Source organism: Lissotriton helveticus, chromosome 2_1 (genome assembly GCF_964261635.1).
Source record: "Lissotriton helveticus chromosome 2_1, aLisHel1.1, whole genome shotgun sequence".
Classification (NCBI taxonomy): domain Eukaryota; kingdom Metazoa; phylum Chordata; class Amphibia; order Caudata; family Salamandridae; genus Lissotriton; species Lissotriton helveticus.
In genome coordinates, this window is record NC_136059.1 from 1,048,082,088 (window position 1) to 1,048,106,174 (window position 24,087).

The 24,087-nt window shown below is 40.7% G+C and overlaps 1 protein-coding gene across 4 annotated transcripts in view; it reads right to left on the bottom strand.

The window, feature by feature from the left end:
• The window catches only part of LOC144818434 (transducin-like enhancer protein 4), a 283,390-nt gene that overhangs the window by 182,453 nt on the left and 76,850 nt on the right, over positions 1 to 24,087 (bottom strand). For 2 of the 4 annotated variants that reach the window (XM_078675849.1, XM_078675850.1), the window contains exon 6: positions 7,627 to 7,701. The exons of the other annotated variants lie outside the window; for them this stretch is intronic. In XM_078675849.1, coding sequence (XP_078531975.1) covers positions 7,627 to 7,701 — 75 coding nt within the window. The remainder of the gene's footprint in view (positions 1 to 7,626; positions 7,702 to 24,087) is intronic. 4 annotated transcript variants of the gene reach the window in all.

The window sequence follows — 24,087 nt, forward strand, 5'->3', positions numbered from 1 at the left end:
GTTTTATCACATCAAAGCTGAAACACTGCGGTGCAGTCGTAAGGTGCACTAGTGATAGGTAAAATCAAATCGTAAAATGAGGATTAAAACATTCAAGAGAGGTACCCTTTACAGAACCGTAAACCATGGAGCTTTAGACACGGGACATTGGTATTAGCAGCAGTGAGGGCTTTATGTTTATACTTAAAATGGCAGTGTATGCACACCAAGCAGTGTGTGTGCGAATTTAAGATTAAGGCTGTGCAAACCGGTGAACTGAAAAGAACAGGGTGTGTAATACATACGGAATAGATAGTCTTACTAATGGTTCTGACATGCGATATCAGATCTTTTTCCTCAAAGATATTCAGTGGATTTATTTTAATGGCAGAGCAAATACCAAGTGGTCTACGTGTTCAAGGAGCCAGTAAGTTAGATGGCAAAGAGGCAGGAAAGGCCATTATTGTTGGACAACCTCTGTTAATGGTCAGTATTTTTAATTGACAAAGTTCTATTACATAGCCAGCACTATCCTCATCATCACTTCCAATAGTGTTTAAGTGCTTGGCAGGTACCAGTTCACTCAAACAGCCAGGGGTCCAGTCTGCAAGGTTCATCAAGGCTATGCAGGTCACTATAGGTAAAATTCACTGGCAAAGCCAATAGGTCTGCCTTTAATGTGCAAATGCATACACACTTGGGCGGTCACAAATTCTGTACTCATACATTAAGGGGTGTTTAGCACATTAAGGATCGTCCATCCTGCATTCCAATAAAAGCACTTCCTTGGAGGCAGAAGGATACAACCATCCATTGATCAGGAAAATATATTAATCTTCTTCGCGTGCTATGGCGTGAATCAAGATTATTGAACACATCCTAATGTTGCTATCAGACAGATTTGGAAAATAGATTACCATTACAAATAAAGTGTCAGGCTCAATGAAGTGTTAAGGATAATTAAATATATTAGGAGAATGCAACATATGCAGAACTTCAAAAAAGGATTTGCCACATACAAAAATGGGACTAAGTTTGATTCCTCACAAGGCCATTAATGGAGAACAAAAGAAACTCATTTAGGGAAGCTTTTGTGTTTAACACTGCTTCACTATGACATTTAAGGCAACATTTACTGTTCAGATGCCAAGTAGGCACAAAAATTCGGAACAAATTCAGAAATGTGAAATACACAGATCAGGAGGACATTTTTTACTCATATGCCAAGGAACATTTTCCAGTAGGAAGTGTCATTGCAAAAACACCATTGCATACATGGCACAGTGACAAAACTGCTGGGCACTTGGCTTACACATTTCCTAGCGAGGCCACAGCAAAAAGAGACCATTAGAAAGAGGACACTCTTCTATTGCAAAAGTGACAGGTCGCAGTACAAATAAGCTTGGAATTTAAATCTAAAGCGTACACCAAGAGGCAAAAAATAACCAATCAGTGTTCTGATGCAGCAATTCAAAAGCACGAGGTAATCTGGGAATGATAGAAGGACATACAGAAATGTACCTCACGCCACAGTAACTGACTGTGCCATAATAAGCAAGTAATATATTAACCTTGGGACAGGTGCAACATTGCCTGGTAAACATAAAACCACACGTATTCACACCACTCCCATTATAGCATGGGGCAGTGACTCTTCAAATTAGAGAAAAGGCTACAAAAAGTAATTGTGCAAATTTCATACCCAGCGTACCCCTCTTGACTCAATCGGAAGAATCTCTGGTTAACAAATTACTTATCACATCCATGAAGGCTTGACTATTAATTCTGCTCAGCTAGAATATGTCAGACAAGGAACAGGGAAGCTAGATCTAAAATGATTTCACCAGCAACTGTTGATCAATTTGTACATACATATGCAGCATATGGTTTTATTTATGGGGATTTGCAGCATGCAGTCGGTTTACGGACACTAAAATATGTTGTAAATATGAATGTGCATCTGAAAAGGAGCATCTCGCTTGGGAGTGTGGCCATACAATAAGAATTTTAAGTGGATGTAACAATAAGATGCTAACAGGCCCTAGTACACAACTACAGTAAAGGTCTTTTGAGTCCCACATTTCACACAGAAGGGGCTGGTTTTACCCGGAGAGAGATAACTTGGTAGGTATTTGGGTGCAACAACTACTAATTTATTTTCAATTTCCGGTGTTATCGTTTGTGATTGTTAATTTGAAAAAAATGGCCAACGCTGTTGCCATTCCTGCGTTCAGAGTTTAAGTGAGTAATAAGACCCATGAACTCATACTTTTGGATACTTGGTGCTTATTTACTTGATGCCAACATAATTATTTGGTCTGTCAAAGCGGTAACCACAATTAGGCAATGAAAACCGAAAGAAACGTTGAGAATTAGCGTAGCTTGTAAACTGAAAGCTAGTCTGAGGCATACAATAAAATGTGTTCTGGTCAAAAGTCCCCAAGTTAATCCAAGGCAATTTAGTTAAAGGTGGAGACTGCACTGTGAATTTGTTGTTTAAGCGGTCAATTATGGGTAAAGATTATCTGGGGAAACTGGACGGTTGAACCACTCCAGAATATTTACTTTCCCTATGTTTGCCTACCTTGTTTTAAGAGCCACAAGCCACCATAACCAGAAAGAACAGGAGGTTTTCAAAGTCTACACAAAAATGGAAAATTCCCCATATATGTACTTTAGAGAGGAAGCTTTTGTTGGCTGTTATTTTTCTCACCTGCTTTAATAATATGTTTTTCTGCGCCATTCAGCAACATTTTAGAATACCAAATTACGGCGAAAGGGGAAAAAGGTTGTTTTTAAAATGTAGACTAATATTGAGAGGATAAAGTTGGAAAGCAAGTTCGAGTATTATTAATATTTGATCACGGGAACACGTAGATCCCTTGTAATCATGGACTACAAGAACAGAGAAACTAACTGAAAACAAAGGGCTAAGGGATGTGTGGGATGCACGTTCTCGTCACATCCCTGTCACTTTCCACCGTACAAACGATTAGCGGCAGAGGTGGTCTGCATACATTTCCGATTGTGAGGTATTGATCACTCAGCATTTGCTCGATTGAATAGGTACTTCAGCCGCAATCACACAAATGTAAAAGGGTAACAGATTACTACTGATTGATTTAAGAAGTATGGATTATGGCCAAAATCACTAAAGTGGTGGTGTAAAGAGAATTTACATATTGTCGGGGAATAGTGGTCTAAATTGGTTTTCCTCTCTTGCAGCCTTGTGCAGTGCTTTTTTTCTGCGCACGCTGCAGCAATACAAGGCAAAACATTGAAAAACAAGTTAATTAGCAAACTAAAAATCTTCCAACAGTGGGTATTCTGCATGGATCTATACTAAGCTAATGCATCAAACACAAAATAAGGCACAAAACGCAGAACCACTCCCACAATCTCTCTGGTTTTCCTCTCTGAAAATTATAATGTAATCCATGGATGTTGATACCATGAATGCCGGGGTTGGGGGACAAATGATATCAACATTTCAGCTGTCCAACAGCGACTTATACTGAAAAATATTTATGTGAATGTAAAACACTATTTCGATTTTGTTGGATTGCATTGTATAAGATTCGTAAGCATCTTAAAACGTATCCGTCTCTCCAATTGGTTCCGTTCTAAAAAAAAAAAACAATCAATGGTATTTACAATGGAAATTGTGTATTTTCCTAAACACTTTAGCTGCAACTTCACCAAAAGCTGTTTGCTGAAAATACAATCTAATTTTGAAAATGTAGTCACAGGAACAATATATTAAATTGCTGATAGCACTGGGGAGTATACATTATTCGTGCAACTCTCAGGGGGGCATACACATCAACATTTCCGGTCCTCGTAAAACAACCACTATATAACCCATAAATGAAGTGAAGACGATGCTTATGTTTTTGAATAGTCCATATGAGATTATTCCTCAATGTTTAATATTTATTGAATTAGGTTTTATAGCACAAAAGTACTGGTATATTTTTTTTCAACCGATTGTTGAAGACAGTCACAGGTAATTTAAGCTTAAGTTTGTCATTTTTGTACGCCACTTTCAGGTGGCTGTCCCTTACAACTTCTGAAAAGGTCGCTTGAACGAAAGCTACAGTACATCATGATTGGTTAGAAGTAGTTTTTACTTTGTTTTCTCTTCAATTTGTAGCCTTCAATTCACCTTCAGCACCTGCTCACTATACATCTATTTTAGCCACTGCAATCCTATCAGGTACATATATTGGTATTCCATCCATTAAACTGGTTCAAAACAAAGATCAACCTCTACACTCCCCTTCAATTGACACACAATGGCGGAAATGTTGATCTTTCTTTAACCCCTTCACTGCGGCGGCTATTTCGCCGCAGTGCTAAGGGGGCGGGGCAGCCGCGCGGCGGCCGCATGCAGGTGACGGAACCGCTCCGTCACCAGCCGCGTTTGAGCTGTGCTGATGATGGAGCGGTTCCGTCACGGCCCCGCCCGCTCAATGGAACGTCCAGCGGAGGCGCCGAATTCGCGCCGCGCAGCCGCGCCGACAGGGCTGTGACGGAACCGCTCCATCATCAGCACAGCACGACCGCAGCTGATGGCGGAGTGGTTCCGTCACCAGCAGGGGAGGGGTTAAAAAGAGTGATTACATGTCCAGATGGAACCTTTTAAATCTAGCTTGTGTCTGTAAACTGTAACATGTCTCTGGGACAGCTGAACGCAAACAAAAGCCTACTAAGGCACCAACAAATATGGTCCATGTGAATTTTAGCCTAACAAAGAGCTCTTGTGGTGATCACCACTCAAAGGAAAAAGAAGGTTGTGAAGGCAAGCAGCACTGGTCTTGACCATTCACCAGACGGGTGTCCTTATTTATACAAAGGTTGTAAACATATAGCATCAACTGCTAAGACTAGGGACACGACCAGAAGATAGGTCATCTTGAAAAAATATCAGCAATTATGTATTTAGCCCTCAATGATGTGAGCACAGTATCCGCTCAGTGCAAACTGTGGTCAATCCCGCAACATACAATGAGGTATCACACATTTAGAAAGCCCCACTGTTTTCCAGAAATTTAGTGAGAAGCTTTTTGCTGCCATATTAAGACGGTTTTGTCTTTCCTTAGTCGGAACAGTTAACCTGAAGGAACTGAAGTAATGTTTGATGTTAAATACTACCAACCTCTCAAACAAGAAGGTAAATAATCTCCTCTACTATGCAGTATAAAGTTAGCTAGCTGTATGCTGACCCACAAGGACTCATAAGTCCACCTTAGGGGACTCCATCCGTCTTTTTCATCATGTAACAAGGTAGGAAAACAAGCTGAACTCATTGCAACTGGCTGTTCTTGAAGAGTAAGTGAAACAGGCACACAGTCAGTATTGGCAAACTTCCAGAGGAGAGACTAATTGATTGGGCCCAGAGTAGTGGATGGAAGCCAATGGTCCATGAAAGCTTATTTTCATTGAGAGAGGTAATTTCAAGTTGAGGCATGAGAAGAAGTCTCTTTTGGACTGTAGGTGATCAGTCCTCCATTAAAAGGCACACAACCTTCACCTTGTTTAATGAATGATCAACACAGGCAAAAATCTTAATCAAAGCACATAATTAGTGCCTCTGAAGAAAATCTGTAGGGGAATATTGTCATGGGGTGATTAAAATTTAGTATGATGAACCTAGACGAAGATTAACACAAACAAAAACTGATTAAGGCATTGTATGGATAGACGGATGGATAAAGAAGGAGAAGAAGCATGGGTTTCAATATCAGCATCAAGTCACCAAGAAAAATATAAAATCCAGGTGATGACTAAAAAGGTAATGGTGCATGCTCAGGATAATAAAGCTACAACTATCAACTTTCAATAAGGAAAGCAGATAACACTGAAGCTGTAGCACTCTATTAATAGAGTGGAGACAAACAAATCAGTCCAAAATGTTACCTAAGTGCCCAAACAATTTTTCTCAACTTCTGCTATTAAAAGAGTGCTATAATTCTCATCAAATAATTACTTAATTTAGATATTTTCCATTTATAGAAAGTTAGTGTTGCCCTAATATCCAGTGCCCAACTCAACAGAATACATCTAAGCACAATGTACGAAAACAAAAATGGTAAGTGAAAACGAGACCGCGTGGGAGTGGATAAAAAAACGAAATCTAGAAAAATGGTAAATCACACATTACATTTTTTAATTTTAATCCTAAAATGTCGGTTTTTTTCTAGGTTATATTTTGTCCTCTGTCTTTGTTTGAATTATTTTCTGTACAAATTGCAGCAGTCTGCATGTTTCTGTTCGAATATATTCAGAAATGCAGGTGATGCCATCTAATGTACCTGCTTTTTCTGGGGAGGTTGGAGGATTTCAGAGATTAGGCAGTATTTGTGCCCACACAACCTGGACTGGTGTTATTCTTCTGGTCAACAAAAATAGTTTTAAAAAAATGCAACTTCTTGTCAGCAATAAACAGCGAGTTCAGAACTTCTTGTTAAAAGACAGATGCATAATTGAAGCAGTATCTTTCACTTCAGATAGATTATAAAGCGACCCTTGTCCCTATCTTCACACGGCAATTTGAATTTTAATGAGAATAAATGGAATAATTAGCATTTCAAAGTGTGTTTGATATACTTAATAAAAAGAGGATATACGTATGTATAATTTTAACACAAAAGGAAAAAAATCTTTAGGGAGGTGGTAGAAAAGGCAAAGACAAAGACTAGTTCTGGGGTCTTTATTAGAATATTTTAATCAACTGTCTGCTACAGTTGCCTAATTACAGATGCGAACAATGCGCTATTAAAGCTTTGATTTCTCACCTACGTTCAGAGGAACTTAACTTCAAATATTGTATTTGCTTCCTTCTCTAGTAAGAGAGATTTAAATCAGAAGCACTGCTCAAGCAGGTCCTTTAATGTGAATACAGAGAGACCGGAAGCAACATTTTCCTAAACATCTGTTTGGAGGCCAACAGTTGGTGAATAAAATGTGCAGATGAGGGAACAGAAGGAAGAACAGGAATGGATATGACATCTAGCACAAGGGCGACCACTGACATTCAGGCCAGGGAAGATCAATCAATGCTAGCGTCTCAGATTCCTGTAGCTGGTGAGGTCTGCGAGCAGGTGTAAACAGAGCATAGACCAACGGGAAGGCAACAAGAAGAGAGCATCGATTTATTAGACTGAGGACAGGGTGTGTGCGAGCGACCACAGACATTAAGATTGCAGGCATTGCTAGGTTAATCAGCGGAGTATTTTAACTGTTCCAGTCATATTTTCAATAAAACAACTGCTAAAACTAAAGATACACATTGTGCTTATCCAGGAAGAAAATTCTCTCTAAGACGCATATTAAAATTGATGCAATCTAACTGATGTCTTTAAGAAACCTATACTACAATACACTATTAAGCACATTCAAGTGAACCGACATCTGTAACTATGGAGACAAAACATACATTTCTACAAATTGCTTCAGTGGCTTATTTGGAGTAGTTATTAAGCTACGGAAATGTGACAATCAACGCTAGTAGAAGTGACAGCTAACTAAGGTTTCACTGCCGAGTTTAACTGTTGCCCAGTTTATGACACCAAATAAAAAAAAACAAAAAAACGAGACCCAAGTTACAAATACTAAAAAAAAAACTAAAATGGAAAGACCACATACCCCAATGATTGCGTTCAGCTCTGCCATGGTCACTTGTTTGGCACGTTCCACAGCCTGCACCACTTGTTGCTGGTGCTATAAATGAAGATCAGAAACAGAATCAAATTACTTGTTTTCTGGTCAATTAAGTACAGTGTCTCATATTTTGGAATCTACCTACTAACAGCTTACAGAACGTGAAACAAGGTGTTTGAGCATTCCATCATTCCTCACTTGTGCGTGTGTGCAAGGAACATGCATGGTGAGAGGGCACACATTGAAACTTTGCCTTGTCCTGCACACTATAATCTAAATTCTAGTTCACACTCCACCAATCCCCTCCCCAAACAAACTAATCTTAAAAATAACTAGCAAGAGAAGGTTAATTTTCTTTACTGTCCAGCAACACAATACCCAGCTGGATAAACGTAAGGGTCATGTATGACACAGAACCTTTCCCTAAAATAAATAATCAAATGAAAAAAATACAAATGCACACAAAGAAATAGCTGCCTGTACTGTTCATCACAGGCTATCCTGGCACTTAACATCTCTACCAAAACCATTGTTAATCATTTCAGAAAACAAGCGTGTCTCAAACATGTGAGTAAAAGGCAATGCCAATCTCTGCTCTTTGAGACATTGTGGTTTGAGCGGTCTTCCTGACCTTCCATATCTGCAGGATGACTAGGCTAATTTCACGGGGGTCTCGTCTGGTATGCCAATACCAAGTTGGATTTCACCAATTTGTTTTGAATCAAAACCATAGCATAACAATTCAAGAATTGTCAGCCAAAGAGTAAATATAAGGAAGCAAGGCACAGGCCTAGCGCGACAAATTTAAATCAGGAGGAATATATGGGTCTAACTTAATAATTTTATACCAAAAAATAATGCCACCCTTTATGGTGATACCACACAGGGCAGAAGAGCCTGTTTAGGGACTCTAGGAGCACACCTGCCAAAATGAAAGTGAATTAACAACAACATGTGCATGACAGAACACAACGAAAAATGACAAAAGAGATGAAGCATAACAGAAATGAATTAATTCTGGAGGACATCAACACTGAACTATATCACAGCGTAGGATTTTACCAATTAGATGCAAGTTGGACACCTCAAATTCGTAAAAAACACATACCTGGGAACCGTTTGAGCAAATACTAAATTGTATGAACGGTTTCAAATGAGAAAAGCGACTTACTAATAACATACCTGCTGAGTGTGAACATGGGGAAATGTTTTTTTTGAGAAATCTAAACCTAAAAGCCAGTACTGGTGTTTACATGAAGATGGTCCCTTTAGAGCGGCAGAGCGTTTTAATCTGCATTACAATGTCTAAGGCCTCTGGTGTAAAGCTTCAAGGGTTACTTTGACATTAAAGGAGGATCCAGGCAGTTTCTACCTTTTCAATGCTGTTTCTTTGAACATCCAAGGCTTTGCTTTGCTCTTTGCGTCAAACATGTCGATTTTAAGTGTTTCTATGCAACAGTGGACCAGGAAATCTCGTTGGATGAGTACTTGCCTCTCCCTAGTGAATATGGTTTACACTGCTTCCACCTGCCTCTATTCTTTAATTCCTCTTTAATATGATTAAATATTTCAGGAGCATGCATAAGTCTGTTGTTGACGGCTCAAAACATCAGTTTTAAATACAGCTATTAGCGTACCACTTTTGTGATTGAATTGTGAACCCATTTGATTACTGTTGGGGCCCAAGTGGCTGTGGCACAAATTTCGGACCCAGGCGAAAACAGAAGCTGTGTGGATTTTATTGAACCGACGGTTAAAATCTGCACCCCCAGATAGATTTAACCAGGTCGAAACTGCCAGAATTTAACAGGAGAAAAGTCCCTGTTTTTACTGGGTCAAGTAGATCTCGGTAAAGACAGAATCAACTTGTGCATGTTATTCCCCATTAACACTGAAAAACTGGGATTCAACAAGCATGATCATTCCGAAACGAGGCGTATCCTATTTTATCGGATGAGATAAATACAGAACACTCCTTCAGTGCACTCTTGGTCAAGCCTACAAGAACAGGAACCGTACCCACATTTTCATCAAGCTCACATGGCCAACTGAACCTGCAATGTTAATTAAAGCCCTGAATAGGTTTCCCTCCATAAGAACACTAAGTATTGGACTAAAAAAGTAGTGGTTTACCGTATCCTGTTCTCTAATGCTTGCGAAATGTTTGAGATGACTCGGTCTACCTATCATGTGAAGACGATGCAGAGGTGTTTTGCAAAGAGCTTATCAGATACATTGAGCAAAATCAAGAAGAGGTGTGAGACGGGCGTCAATTTCAAATTATTTTGCACATGGAGAAGAGAGTTTTGTGATCGGTTTTCATGAATGCTTGTGAGAGGATGAAATTGGGACTTAGTGCTTTGCAGGTCTTTCACAATTTCATAAGAACTGTAATTCTTCTGACCCAGAAGGGTATCATGAAGAGATAGTGGACTCCATTGACCTGGAGTCCCTTCGAACCACATTCTGCCCTTGTTTAGAAATGGCAGTGTAGTGACAAGATAGCTCTACAACCAAACCCTAGACGTTTCTTGCCTTTCAATGACAGACAATGCCACAAGTTTGCCAACGTTTCTAGAACTGCACAAGTTTGACATCTTATGGATTTTCTACTGCTCAGTGATTGCCGTCTAGGGCTTGAAGTTTTTCTAGAGTAAGTTAAACTGGATAACTCCCTATGATCAAATCGTCAATTGCGGATGAAGTATTTTCATTGCTGTACATTTAATTAATTGACTATTCAGTGGGGAGTCTGCTATACAGGACACTGACATCTGTGACGTCATCACTCCTCTACACATTAGTTTTCCATTTCTGTTGTTCCTTCAAAGCATCTGTTCTGAGATAAGGAGCATTTATAAGTGTATATATCCAGTTTTTCTTTTAGCTCTAAAGACTACTGCTGGGACTATGTTCATCTCTTCACTGTTCACATTCTGCTCCTGTAGTGTTTTAATGAGTGGATGTCTGCACTTCTCGAAACTGGTGGGATGCACATGTTTACCTTGAAGCATGCTTTTTGCTGGATGCAGAACGACTCATGTTGTGAAGTTTGCCTAGTTTGATCTCCACGTATTGATGTGCTTCCTTTACAGAATCTGGGGTACTTGCTGCTATGCATTAGGCACCGTAATTGCCTGTTGCCCGTGAAGACTGAACCACCCAAACTCAAGTGCCTCTTGATTTGAGGGAATGTGGGTAGGTGGGTTCTATTACGTTTCGTAAGTTGTTCCTCAGCATTAAGGTTGGTTGGCTCTCCTTCAGTGGACTTATCTAGTCTTTGCAGCTCTTCGGCAGCTGATAAGAATAGAGACTCCTTATTAAAATACTTGTGCAACTACACACTCAAAAATTCATCAGCGGACTTAGAAGATAGAACCATCTTTAGGTCTTGACTGGAAAGGTTAGTGTTTGGGCTCTACTGCAGTCTAGGGTACACAGTCACTATCTTGTATATGCTGTGCCTGCAAGCTTTAGTGCTTTGAAATTATAGTGAACAAATAGCACAACAACTCATTGCATCTTCTGAGTGGATCTAAGACAGTCAGGGCTCACAGTCACTATGAACTGGCATGTGTTGTAGAAATGCTCAATGTCGAGATGTACTCCATTTTCTATCAATCCTATATTTTATTAGTACAAAATTATACAAAAACAAAATTTGTTTTCAAACATACAAAAGGTTTTTAAAAGACAGCTCACTTTTACTATAAAGAAACATTAAGTACTAAAGGGGATATGATCAAGAGTTTATGAAGATTAAGCGACCACTCGGATCAGTGTTTAAAAATAATGGCCTTTGTAAATCAAATCAGCATCGTAGGGACTACAAAAATTAGAACCTGTCCCACCATACATAATAGAAATGTCATTGGGGCAGAGTTTACATTTTCGGGGCTAGTTTCTAGCATCAAACTAACTTTTGTGGTCCTCCGAAGCCCCAAAAAGGATTGATACTGCACATCCATCAAATAAGAGGGTTTTAAGGTGCCAGATTGCAAATCTGTACCAGATTTTCCCTATCAACAGTTCTGGTTAAAGGTTTTGAAAGAAAGGGAAGACTGAGTCAAGACAGAAGTGCAATCAGGGAGAAATGGGTGGGGAGGATAATCTACTGGTGAATGCAACTCCAACCAGTTAAACGTAACAGGATTTGGGCAAGTGATCAGCCATCTCACCTTTACTATGGGACACTCTACTCACAATTACCTGCAGGGTGATTAAAATAGCACCATTTGGCAGCAAGAAAAAACTAAATGTGCAATGGAAAAAACAGAAATAGAGAACAAGCGGAGAGAGAAAGACCCAAGAATAAATATCAAAACCTGCAAATGAGAATGGAGCAGAGTCAACAGTAATCATGAAGTGATGTCTTAAATAATTTATTGGGTTGAAGAAGTGCATCTGCAAACACGTTTAAGGCAGTACTGGGGATCTAACTTCCAATATTTTAAATTCTACCATGCTGCAATGGGATTATTATACTGATTCTACATCAAATCATGAGGATGGAAAGATTTAAGAAACGCAGGGGACAAAGCACCGAGCCAGTGTGAAGAGAAGAAAATTGCTTAAAGCTCTGAAAAGCAATGGTACAAAATGGGCAATGGCACATGCTCAATCAAGCAATAATTAGTTGAAGCGAAATATGTGGGTACCCGATTACAGTATTAGAGTTTAGCATCAAATGTGCTTCATGTATGCAATCCAATTAGAAAGCTAAGAGCACAATCAAAATAACAAGGGCTTATTTCAGTGCAGTGGGAAATTTATATAGCAGAATACACTGAACCTTTTTTACCACAACCTCAAGGAAGTCATTGAGACACTGAGTGACTTCAACATGTCTCAACAAATATTAATATTTGAGATAACATTATGGTACGTGCTTAGCTTGTGACACAGATACGTAATCAAATCTGTGAAACAACAGTTGAAATGTCATTAGTATTATCTAGACAAACTTTAACCCATCTATCCACTGCTCATGACATTATATTCAATATCAGATAACTTAACACTGACATCACAAACCAGTATCATGCTCAAAGACCTAGTGGGTCTGCTTTGGTGTCCTCTGGAATAGATATTGGGTGAAGGGTAGTATGTGAGGTGCTGAAGAAGGAATGGGGTCATGGATCAACTGACGGGGAAGCAGGGTGTTGGTAGCTAAAAACAGTGCAAAGGCATCACGGTGCGAAAACACAGAACATCATCATCAGGTTGCTGAAGGCAATGCAAAGGCAACAAGATCCTGAAGGTGCGACGGTGGAGCATTGAGGAGTACAATGCTATAAAGAGGAGGGTTGGTGTGCATCCGTAGGCCTATATGGAGGTTCTAAATGGTGATGTGAGGCATCAGGCTAGGAGTGTCTTTTCTGCAGCGTTATGTCATTTTTCGCATATTGAACTTTTTGCCACAGTGCCGCTGAATTATGCAAGCAGGAGACCCTTTCAAGACTAATAACGAATTTGGTGAAGAGCAGCAAGATCAAAAAATCTGCCTGCATTTATTCAGGAGGATCTGCGCATCGGAATGCCTTTCCAACACAAAGCGCTACAGTGCCCAAAAAATCCAAACCTTGCAATAGGCAGGCAGGATCTTTAAAACATGGACGCCAAAACATGCCATCTCAATGACTTTTTTCAGTCATGTTTTTCCTTTGCTTCATCAATTGGGTTGACATATTCTAATCTGGCACTGCAGCATTTGAAAGTATTTTGAGTAGGTGTATACAATCACATTTCCAGCATCAGGAATATACTGTGGTCAGGAACTGCTCAATCCAGACATGGAAATAAATCGATATCTAATTCATGCATGCTCTGAGTCGATTTAGGTAGATTTCCCCAAACAGTCAAAAAGCTTTGTACGAAAAATCCCTGTTTGGAAGGGCCTTGTATGATTCTTGAATGTTTCAAAGCAGATCAACTTTTACAATGAAAATGTGACTCTAATTTGGACTTTCAGCTTCACTTTATACACATGGTGTAGGGAATGTTAGCACTGCGTAATATAGTTTGTTCCAAGAAAAAGAACAAATACTTAAAGGACATGACATTCGCCTTCAAGACTTCATTTCCACAAAGTGGAATTCCTCTAACAAATGGAGCAACTAAACGGCAAAAGCTGACAACTTATCAATAAGAAAAACCTATCCTCTGCCAGCCAATAAACTACAGGAAACACTTTGCTTTGGAAAGTAAATGTGCAGAAATACACAGATCTCTATTGATGTGTGAAGTCCCCTTCGAGCTCCACTAATGCACCCCAACACAAATCTTTACTATATTGGCATTCTTAGGCAAAGTTTCAAGTAGGAGGTGTGCTGGATCCCACACGAGACAATGTCTTGTGAGGAAATATCCACACCTCTCATATAGAAAATGATCAGCAGGTGTTCACATACAATATGCATTTAACACTTCCTGAAACAGCAAAACCATTCACAAGTTGGAGAGCTTTGGGACGGGGCACATTGGAGCTGGTACCAACTGGTGGACTATGCAGTCCTCTAGAACAGCAACAGAACTCTGGAAAAGTCCTTGTTTCGAGCAAAGATCTCTCGTTTGCCAATACAGCTCGAGCACAACCAGGTACAAACTGCTGATTCGGAGACAACTGCTGGACCGCATGCACCAGAAACATCTATCAGGGGCTTGATGAAAGAGTGCTACAGCATGGGGAAAAAATCTTCAAGTCCCACTGTTGCTCAATAGACAGCCAGAGCAAAGGAACACTCAATTGTCAAGTAATGCCACTGAAGGCCACTCTGTGTGGGGCAGTCATTCAAATGGCAGTGCAATATATCTGAAAGGCCAAAAGAACAAAGGCAACATTAATTATGAGATGCTGGTATACTGCAGTAGTTGGCAAAGCTGGAGGAGGCAAGCCCATCGCATATCAGAAATGCGGATATGACGAGGAGAGTGTCAGTCACTTCTCAGGTTGGTGGTCATACATCCAAGTCTATATTCCAAACGGTCCGGTTGGAAGTCAGGGCAGCATTTCATACATGTGAAAGGTGAAAGTTGTAAGGCAGCACAAGGAACCCATGCTGGTATGAACAAACCAACACTGAAGCTTTACAAGTCTCTATCGTGATTGCCAGCCACAGGTGTTTTCTTGAAGCTGGTAGAGGGGTAGTTTTTCTCTGAAACATAACATCTATTCTCTTCAGTCCCTAGATGTATGAGCATCAAACACTGACCTAATCCCATATTATAAAATTGCAAACACAGCAAAAACAACTTTCAACTGATTATCACGATCAACCTAATTTCTGCTCATATCATTTCTAGAGAAGAGAAGAATGTATCTGCAGCCTTATGTTTCATTCATATACAATATGTATATATACTTCCTTCAAACCACAGAACGATTTTTAAAAGCCTGACACTGCCTATCAATAAATTCCTTTTTTTTGCATTAGTCGGGTACTATATTGAAACTTTTTTTTTAAAGCACTGTAATGACTAACCCAAAGGAAAGGGTGGTCTCGCATTCTAATTTTAAAAGTCTCTTGAAGAAACACACCTTTCTACCGTCTGGCAACTTAGACATCCAGGGCCGGACTGGGAACAGAAACCGGCCCTGGCAAACTGTTCAGCTGCCACCCCCCAGGGGCCCAAAACCGGCCCCCACCCTAGCGTGCTACCGGGGAAACACCCGGTGCCCGCTATGGCCAGTCCGGCCCTGTAGACATCCAGAAATGGAGTAATCAAGGCAACTATCTTGATCAGGGGACATTATGCAAAGGATCTCTTTTCCACGTGCCATGCTATTCCTCTTCCATGGTCACTAAAAACGAATGATCTTCAATTATGCTTTGGCCTCTTTGATGCAGGAAATGTCAGAAGTATGGAAGCAGGAGAGAGAATTCAGCATGCAGGTTTTGTGATTATTGCAAAGAAAACTGATCTCCCATTACCTGCTACTGCACAGGTCAGAGCAGTTTTATTTCTAATGTTAAAACGACTGGGCCTTCCCACCTGTAATGAATAGGTACCCTATTGCTTTAATAATATAATTGTCTTTTTTGTTTTATAAATACTTTTGCTAAATGTATTAACCTGGTCAAACTGAAATTGGAAAAAGTATAAATAACTTTTCAACAGCGTGTAGTCCAATATATAACATCAGTTAAGATAACCTACACTATTATGAAATGTATCTCGGGATCGATCATGCGTTTATATGGCACTGAGCAGATCTCAAAAGATGGGTTTATTTGTCCAAGATTATTCAAATAACCATGTTACAATAAGGCCTTCAAATTTTAATTATGTTCAATTGTTTTAAGATTTCTTTATCCCAGCACTTTATACAAATGCACTTTATATTAATCATGTAGACAAATTCAATTGATATTCTTTGTGGTCATTAATTTGTGAAAATTCTGTGCACTATATTGTTATGGCTTCAATTAATTAGTTAGTATACCAATACGCTTTTTATTACTACGGGTGCTTGGGTGGGCTTGTCTGCCCATTCCTTACTATTGATTGGTATTAACATCACTCACTTGCGTACTTATCATTTGATGGCTTTCCTTGCACATGACGCTTCATCGTATGTTTGTCTGTCCCCAGGGGAATAGTCGCTTTACCATTCTTTGGCCTGGCTGACTTGCATCCCTCTCATGTTTGCATGCTCCCTCTCATGTGCTTTTCAACCCACCAAACTCGCTCCTCCCTATGCTCAGTGTTGCTTTTTCACGTGTGTGCTTCTCTCACCAGCCTGTGTTGCTCTCCGTTGTGTGCTGCTTTTCCCTCCACCACAGACTACCCAATGCTCCCTCAAACCAGGTCTCCAATACCCCCTCAACTCGCAGTCCTATTTAAATATACTATATTTTTTTTAAGAGGACTAGACAACACATTCTTGGCAGCCCCTTTGCATTAAATATAAACCTTCGTCCTACATTCACTATTAATATATTTTTTAATCAAGCCATGTCAGATAAGGAAAAACATTGTGCCAGCGTCATTTTATAGGTGTGTGTTTATGTCAGGAAGTATGCACATGCATCTGTCAATATACATATCCACCTACAAAATTGTGTAGTGCCTAAAGGCATTGGCAAAGCCAATAGGTCTCACAGGTGAGACCTACTGGTTGGCTGCTAGGTCAAAGCTAAAAGTGAGCATTATTTCAAGGACGCTTTATATTCTTTACCAGAGTTAACTGGTTGAACGGACATGTAGATGACCCCAAAATACAGCAATTCACACACCACATTCGGCATCGTTGGGACTTAGCGAGGTCACCTGCTGGGCTTGAAAGAGCATACACCCCTTTCTTGAGTTCATCATAGAAAACTGTAGATTTTTTACTGCTACCTTCAGCTCACATGAAAACAAGCATGTGTGCAGGAAGCTATTGCGATATGAATTAAGGCTCGGATCTGGAGGTGCACACAATGTGCACCCCATTACCAAGTGTAACTACTGTCATCTTGTCAGGGTGTAGATAACTAACAGGGAGTGGCCTGTCAGCTCCTATGACCTTTTTGTAAATGTGTCTTCTAGTCCCTTGCAACCATACCGTTCACCTATCCATGCTGGAAGCGAGAACGTTTTACGTGTTCACCTTCAGAGTTCAGGATTCATGGATGGAGCGTGTGAGGCAGATGGGGCCTCATCTTCACTGGAATCTATTTGACATCGGCTCCATCCAGTGGTGCCTAAAATGGCGGTTCGGAAAGAATCCTATCACCATATGTGAAGTTCAAGGCTCTTCCAGAACATTCCAGCAATGCTTTGTAGCAAGTCTTAATTTTGGGTGTGGAGGAGAGGAGACAGAAGCCCCCTTTGAAGCTAAAAAGACCCCCTCTGCCCTTTCCTGGCTCACTGTTAAGTGGAAGGGATACTCTATGATTGGTTTGACAATACAATGAAAGATGCTGTGAAACCCAAGGGAACCAGAAACGGGAGGAACACGGCCTATACTAACAAGGACAGAAGAATCTAAAAAACAGATCCATGATCTAGCCGATCACGCACTGTGTACTTCCCGAAACTACCATCTTACCACATGGGAACCCCAAAATCTAACTGGGAGATTGAGGCACAAGGAGGGTCTTTCTTTCAAGGTTGTCCCACAGAAGCAGCACTGGCGATCACTGAAGAATATTAGTAATGTCCAGTTTCATTTGTTGCTTCTGAAATCATTATGTACAGTATTAGTTGTGTGTGACTTTAAAAAAAAGTAGTTTTTTCCTTTCTATACACAAACATTGACTGGGCGTTACATTGATGACCAAATTAATTGGTTTATAGAGTTCAGAATGTCAAACCTGACACCAGCTACAGAGTACGATTCCTAAATCAACTTAGCAACCAGACAGTCAAGTGCTAAAGGAGTATATTTGGAGCTCAGATTTGGGTTCAAATTTAAGGTTAAGTCCCAGGACACCAGTGGTAAAAGGCCTTGATTGTCAAATCTGAGTTCAGTAAACCTTGTCTGCACTGGGACTAATTAATGCATTCCCACAAGCGCATTTACCTAGCCGAAAGGTTTTTAATGCACAGGCCTGCCTGCATCTTTCCTATGCAAGCTGCTATTCTTGAGACTATTTAGCATTTCTTTCAACAAAAAACAAGAAAATTAAGAGTGCATTTTAGTAAGTAATAAAGTTTGGTTGGTTAACAAAAGCATCCTTTAAAACTATAGGATAACCAAGGCGTTACATTTTTTAAAATCAATTACTCAACAAGCAATGGCAAAGTCAGAAGGTCTCGCCTACGAGAGCTACTGGCTTTGGCAACATTTTGTATGCAGCACAGCTAATCTAAATGAAAAATGAAAAAAGAAAAAAGGGCTATGACATAGAAATCCCTATTGTGATTTTTCTCTTTAATAATAAAAAAGATTAGTGATGGCCGCATCATATTGCTTTTATTTCGTAACATTTGTAGGTGTGTACTCCCTTGAGATGACAGGAAGGGACGGCGGGAGAAAAGTTAGCAATAGGGTGGGGGGCACACTGACAACGGAGGGTGGGTGAGTTAGGTGTGGGGGCAAGAGCACAGGCACTGGATGGTGAGTGAGAGGAGCAGGGGCAAAAACACAGGCAACAGAGGATAGCCAGGAGGGACTGGGGTAAGCACATGGACAATATAAAATTGAGAAGGGCGCAACCACATGCACAACAGTCTAGGCAGGAATATGAGGGGCAGTAAACCAGGGAAACAGCTGAAAAACACATGCACTCAATTAGACTGCTTAAGCTAACAAACATTGGCAAAGGCAATAGGTCTTGTCTAAGATGAAAGTCAAAGTGCTGTTGTGCAACATGTCTTAAAGTCAACAAAAAAAGCGTTATGAAAAGGCCAGTGTTAACAGAATCATAGCGCTTTTTTAAGCCATGTTGTACAGCAGCTTGCACTGCTGTTCAATATGTTTAAAAAACAGGGAGGGGGGAAGAGGGTGGGAGCAGCAACAATGGGAGATTCGGAAACCAACACAAGGGAAGTGAGCGGGAGGGTGCAGCCATAATGGACGGCAGGAGCAGGGGTGCATGGGGACAGCAAAAAAGGGAGATGTGGGGGGGAGGAAAGGAGCACCGGATGGGAAGCAAGGCGAAGAAAGGATGGATGGGAGTGGAAAGAAGCACTACGCACAAGGTAGAGGAGGAAGAAGAAATAATACATCTATCACGCCAGGAGCAGCAGGCTGGTGCTAATTATGTTGAATCAATCTGTGTTTGGTCCATACTCAACAGAAAGGAATCAAGTAACACTTTTTTCTATTGGGAGGCAGCAAAGAAGAGTGACACCGAAGTCAACAAATTGTAAGCAATGGGCGGGATACAATCCCTTTATTGTAAACAATACGTCTTGCAAGTGACAGAGCATGCGTTGTCGCAGGCTTGACCTAAAAAGAAAAAATAATGCCAGAAAAAGCAAGTAGTCCCTCTCGAGGAAGGACAAATACAAAGAGGAAGGAAACCTACAGAAGCTGAAAAATAAGAAGCAAGCAACTGAGTGACTCAGAAGCCAACTAATGGTAAGCTCTAGACAGGCTCTACAACCCTGTAAGGCAGCGGTCTTCAAACTGTGGGGCGCGCCCCACTGGGGGGGCGCAGCATCCCTTCAGGGGGGGCGCGCACTTCACCCCACCTTCAGCTTTTTTTGTTGATTCCAGGTGCGAGTCGAGCCGCGTGTCTCAGCCAGGCTGCTGCAGCTCCAGCTGCCTGGGGCCCGGCTGAGTGTCTGGGGTCACAGGTCTTAAAAGGCCAGAGGTGCAACAATTTCGGGTGGGGAGCCTAATTCTTCCAGCAAATGAGGAGTGGAAAGGCAGGGGCTCTAAGAAGGGGTGACAAAACAATAAAGCCTTTCTTTAATGTGTAAATGGTCTTTTAAAGACGTGTGAAGTACTCCGGTGCGGCTGGCAGCTCCAAAACTGTCTGTGTGTGCCCTGGAGGCTGTCGCAGTCCGGGCTGACACATTATGCGGGGGGGGGGGGCTGTGCATATTTACATACCTTTGTAAACTGATTACAGAGGCTGTTTATTTTCTGGTTCAAGTACCCCCTGTGCCCCCACTCTGCCTATCTTTACATTTTACTGCCTTAATGTGAGAATGCATTTCATGAACAGGGAATATAAAGTAGGGTTACCAAAATAAAAATGCCAGCCATGTGTTTTTTAAAGACCCTGCAAAGATCTTGTCTTGACACTAAATAGGGTTATACATAAAATAGTATGTATTCATTTGTAATGTGATGTTTCAAACTTTGTTCCTTTTATTTATGTCATAGATCATTCAGGCAGCCTTACAACACAATTAAAAATGTTTCTATTTATTTTTGCTGTTTCAAGTATGCACAGATAAGTGCTGAAAATAAGATTTAGTAGACTGCTTACTTTTGTACCGTCTGCGACATCACTATAATGAGCAGGCAACCCTAATCGCAAGACTGGAAGTTTGTTGCAGGATGAGCACAATATTTATTTCCTCCACCCTCGACCCCTGGACCCTGAATAATGCCATAAAAGCAATAGTTTAACTAATATCTGAACCCCTATGCCAGGCCTCAAGGACATGCTGAGTTACTCCAACTGTGTCTGTTAATGCACCCTGCATTCAGACAACTCACTCCTCATACCCGCCCTTCACTTTCACACTCACCCTGCACACACAGGAATCACAATGTACTCACACTGATCACTATGCACTCAACCCACCGCTCACCCTGGGGTCTGCAGGGGGGAATGGTCATCAATGATGCAGAGTACCAGGTTCCAGACTTTTTTGTCAGGTGGTGGTGGTGGTGGTGGTGGTGGGGGGGCTCGACGTTTAAAAGGTTTAGATGGGGGGGGCTCGGCCGACAAAAGTTTGAAGACCTCTGCTGTAAGGTAACAAAAGGTCTTGCAAGAGACCGCACATATGCTCGGTTAAGTGAGATCTAAAAAAGTGCGTAAGTGAAGGCACAGCTATACTATGAAGCCAGGGTAATGTACGCATCACTTACTCCTGGCCCAATATAGAACAGCAGTAAAATATTTACAATTGACACTAATAGCATAGATGCTGCAATTTCTCCAGATTAGCTATCAACACAAAAATTGATCTTCTACTTGTACAAGAATAATACCCGCAAAGCAAAATGTAATACAATTTTCAGTTCTGACAGCAATCAGCCTAATACTTGGCCACAACAGACGCATATTTACAAACACAATTACTAATATCTACTCTTCAGCCTACAACGTCTACAACAGTTCCAATACAAAGTTGAATTGGACCAGGCCAAATGAAACATTTTAACGGGCAAGACGTCCAGACAAAAATTCAAATTGTGTCTAATGTGTTTTAGCCAAACACACTGGTACATTTGGAGCAAAAGAAGTGTGAGTGAATCCAATGTAAACTTTGTTCATTTTTTCCCCATATTAGCTCTTTGATCTTCTACACAATGCAATTTAAGATCTTCCCAATGCCCTCTAAGGCAATCCTTAATTTAAGTCTGAAAACCAAGGACGTTCTAGGTTGATTCGAACATCAAGCATGCCAAAAAGTACCACCATCTACAGGTTCCACACAATCGATATTACAAACTCCTTCTCAAACAGGACTCCCTCTCTCACAGTGTTAATTAGCAATTCTACCTCTAAAAGTGTGTTTTACGCTGGACCTTAAGTTCAAAGGCAGTCTTGCTGTGGCCAAATAAAATGTACATACAGGCCTGGAGGGTGGGTTTTATAGTTTAAAGATAGTAGTGCTTAAAACAGAAAAGTATAAGTCAAGTGAACAACATTTTTTTACAGAAAACTAAATGCCACATCGACTACTCGAGGGGCTAAACATTTTGACTTAATCTATTAAAACGGCAGAAAAATAAGCAGGGCAGGCAACTTGCATATAGATCGTATTCAAAGTATTCCCCCAAATAAGTGTTTTTTGATTTCCAACTGTGTTGTCTTTCTGCATATTAACACCATGGCCACTGGGAGCTAAATACTGTCTCAAATGGCATAGGGATTTCAACTGCTTGCAGCCATATGAGAGAATCTTTGTTTTACCCAAATTAACTTGTCTATTATCTTGATCACTGCAATCTGCAAGGGCATCCAAAGACCTCTGAAAGATAATAGTTGTGTGGTTCAGTTGAATAATATTGTCTGCACAACGCATACATTGTCCACCAAATTTGGAGGAAATGATCTGACTTTGCCCACATCAGACGTGGAAGGGTGAACGGTAGGGGTGCAACACACCCCTATGGTTCATCTCCTATTGCTGGTTATTGTCATTGTGCCTCAACTTACTTGGAGCCATGTGTCAGTGTACAGCAATTGTTTGTCCCTCAAAACCTCGGATACATTCCCAATCTATACTATTATTGATAAAACAGTTGCCTATTAACAGTAATGAATGCAGATGTGATATCCACGAAACAAATTAACAGTACAATCCTTTGTTGATCAATGGCCTCATCTTCCATAGCTATAGATGCCAATACATTGACTTTGGTTTCACATCCTAGCAGAAAACCAGTTGGTATTGATGGCAACAGTAGTTCTTAAGAGACCAAAACCATGTAGAGATTCACAAATAATGTAGAAACCATGTGCCTCATAACAACTCATTTTCCTAGGATGCCAACGGATGAGGGAGAAACTATGGACACCATAACAATTTATTAAAAGGGTGATTGTAACACAGCTTGACCAATCTGGGTTTTGGCAATAAATGTGTGCCAAGACACAGGTTTACATTATGTATGGATATCAGTCTTGGGTTACAGATCAGAAGATGTATTCATTAATATATTTAAAACTACAACTGACAACGCTACTCACGTTTTACCAACAGATTAAAAATACTAACAATGTGATGTGTCCGGGCAGGAGTGAAAAGAGTGGCTAATAAAGACGCATCTTATACCCACGCCATTTAAGCCACCTGCTCTTCGCTATTACCATTCATAATAAAGTGTAAAGGAATTCCAATTGCTCTCCCAGAGCTCAGAAGTTTCCCAGTCCCATGCTTGAGTAGCTCACTTATCCCAAGTATTTTCGGTGCATTCTTGGATTTGTAGGTGGACTAATACCGTTAGCAAGATAGGACAATTCCAAGAATGGAAATAAAAACCAGGACTGCAAGAGCTACTCAAGCATGGAGCTGGGAAACACACAGATGAATCACATATAATAAATTGTTATATTTTAGTGAACACTAGGACTTGATTTATTGCCGGATAATTACTTCATTTGCACGATCAAGAAATTCTCAAATTGTTTCCCGGCACCTCAATGGTTTCACTCCTGCATATTTCTCTACCATGAATGGAGAGGAATCCTGTCTACTAAATCCCACTAAGGGATGAGGAATTTCCATTACACGGTTTTGCTTTCCTTGCAAATCTGTGGATGTATACAAACATGGGTGTTTGTGGCCATTCACAAAGTGAAATCCAACACCTTTCTGCCCTGAAATGGTCAGAGATTTACTTCAGATTAACTCCCCTTCTTGGCATGAAAGGAAATTGATCACACCCAGATTTCGTGGGTGTAGGAAGCTGGCTCTTTATGTGATACACTTTATGTGATAAGCTGGTATACCGTGCATAGAGGCCAAGGGGTACCCCTAAATACTGAATTATGGGGCATTAGGGGAGTGTAGATTAGTAGCCAATGGGCTACATAACCTTGTCCCAAAATTCCTAAGTATGCCATCACAAAGATGGCTGCTTCTGAAAAATCGTGTCCGCTTCACAATAGTCCACCTTAGGGGAGGTACTAACCTGGAAGTGGCAGGCCTACCTGACTAGCTAATTGCCCTGTGTGTCCAGGTGCCAAGGGGGCTCTGGACAGCGGGGTGGCTTGCTCTCCTGTGAGGAGAGCCAGATTTGCATTCCAAAGCAGGTAACTTCTTTGAAGCTCACCAGTCCTAGGAAGCTAATCAGGAGGCTATCCTGAGGGAGGGAGTACTAAACCC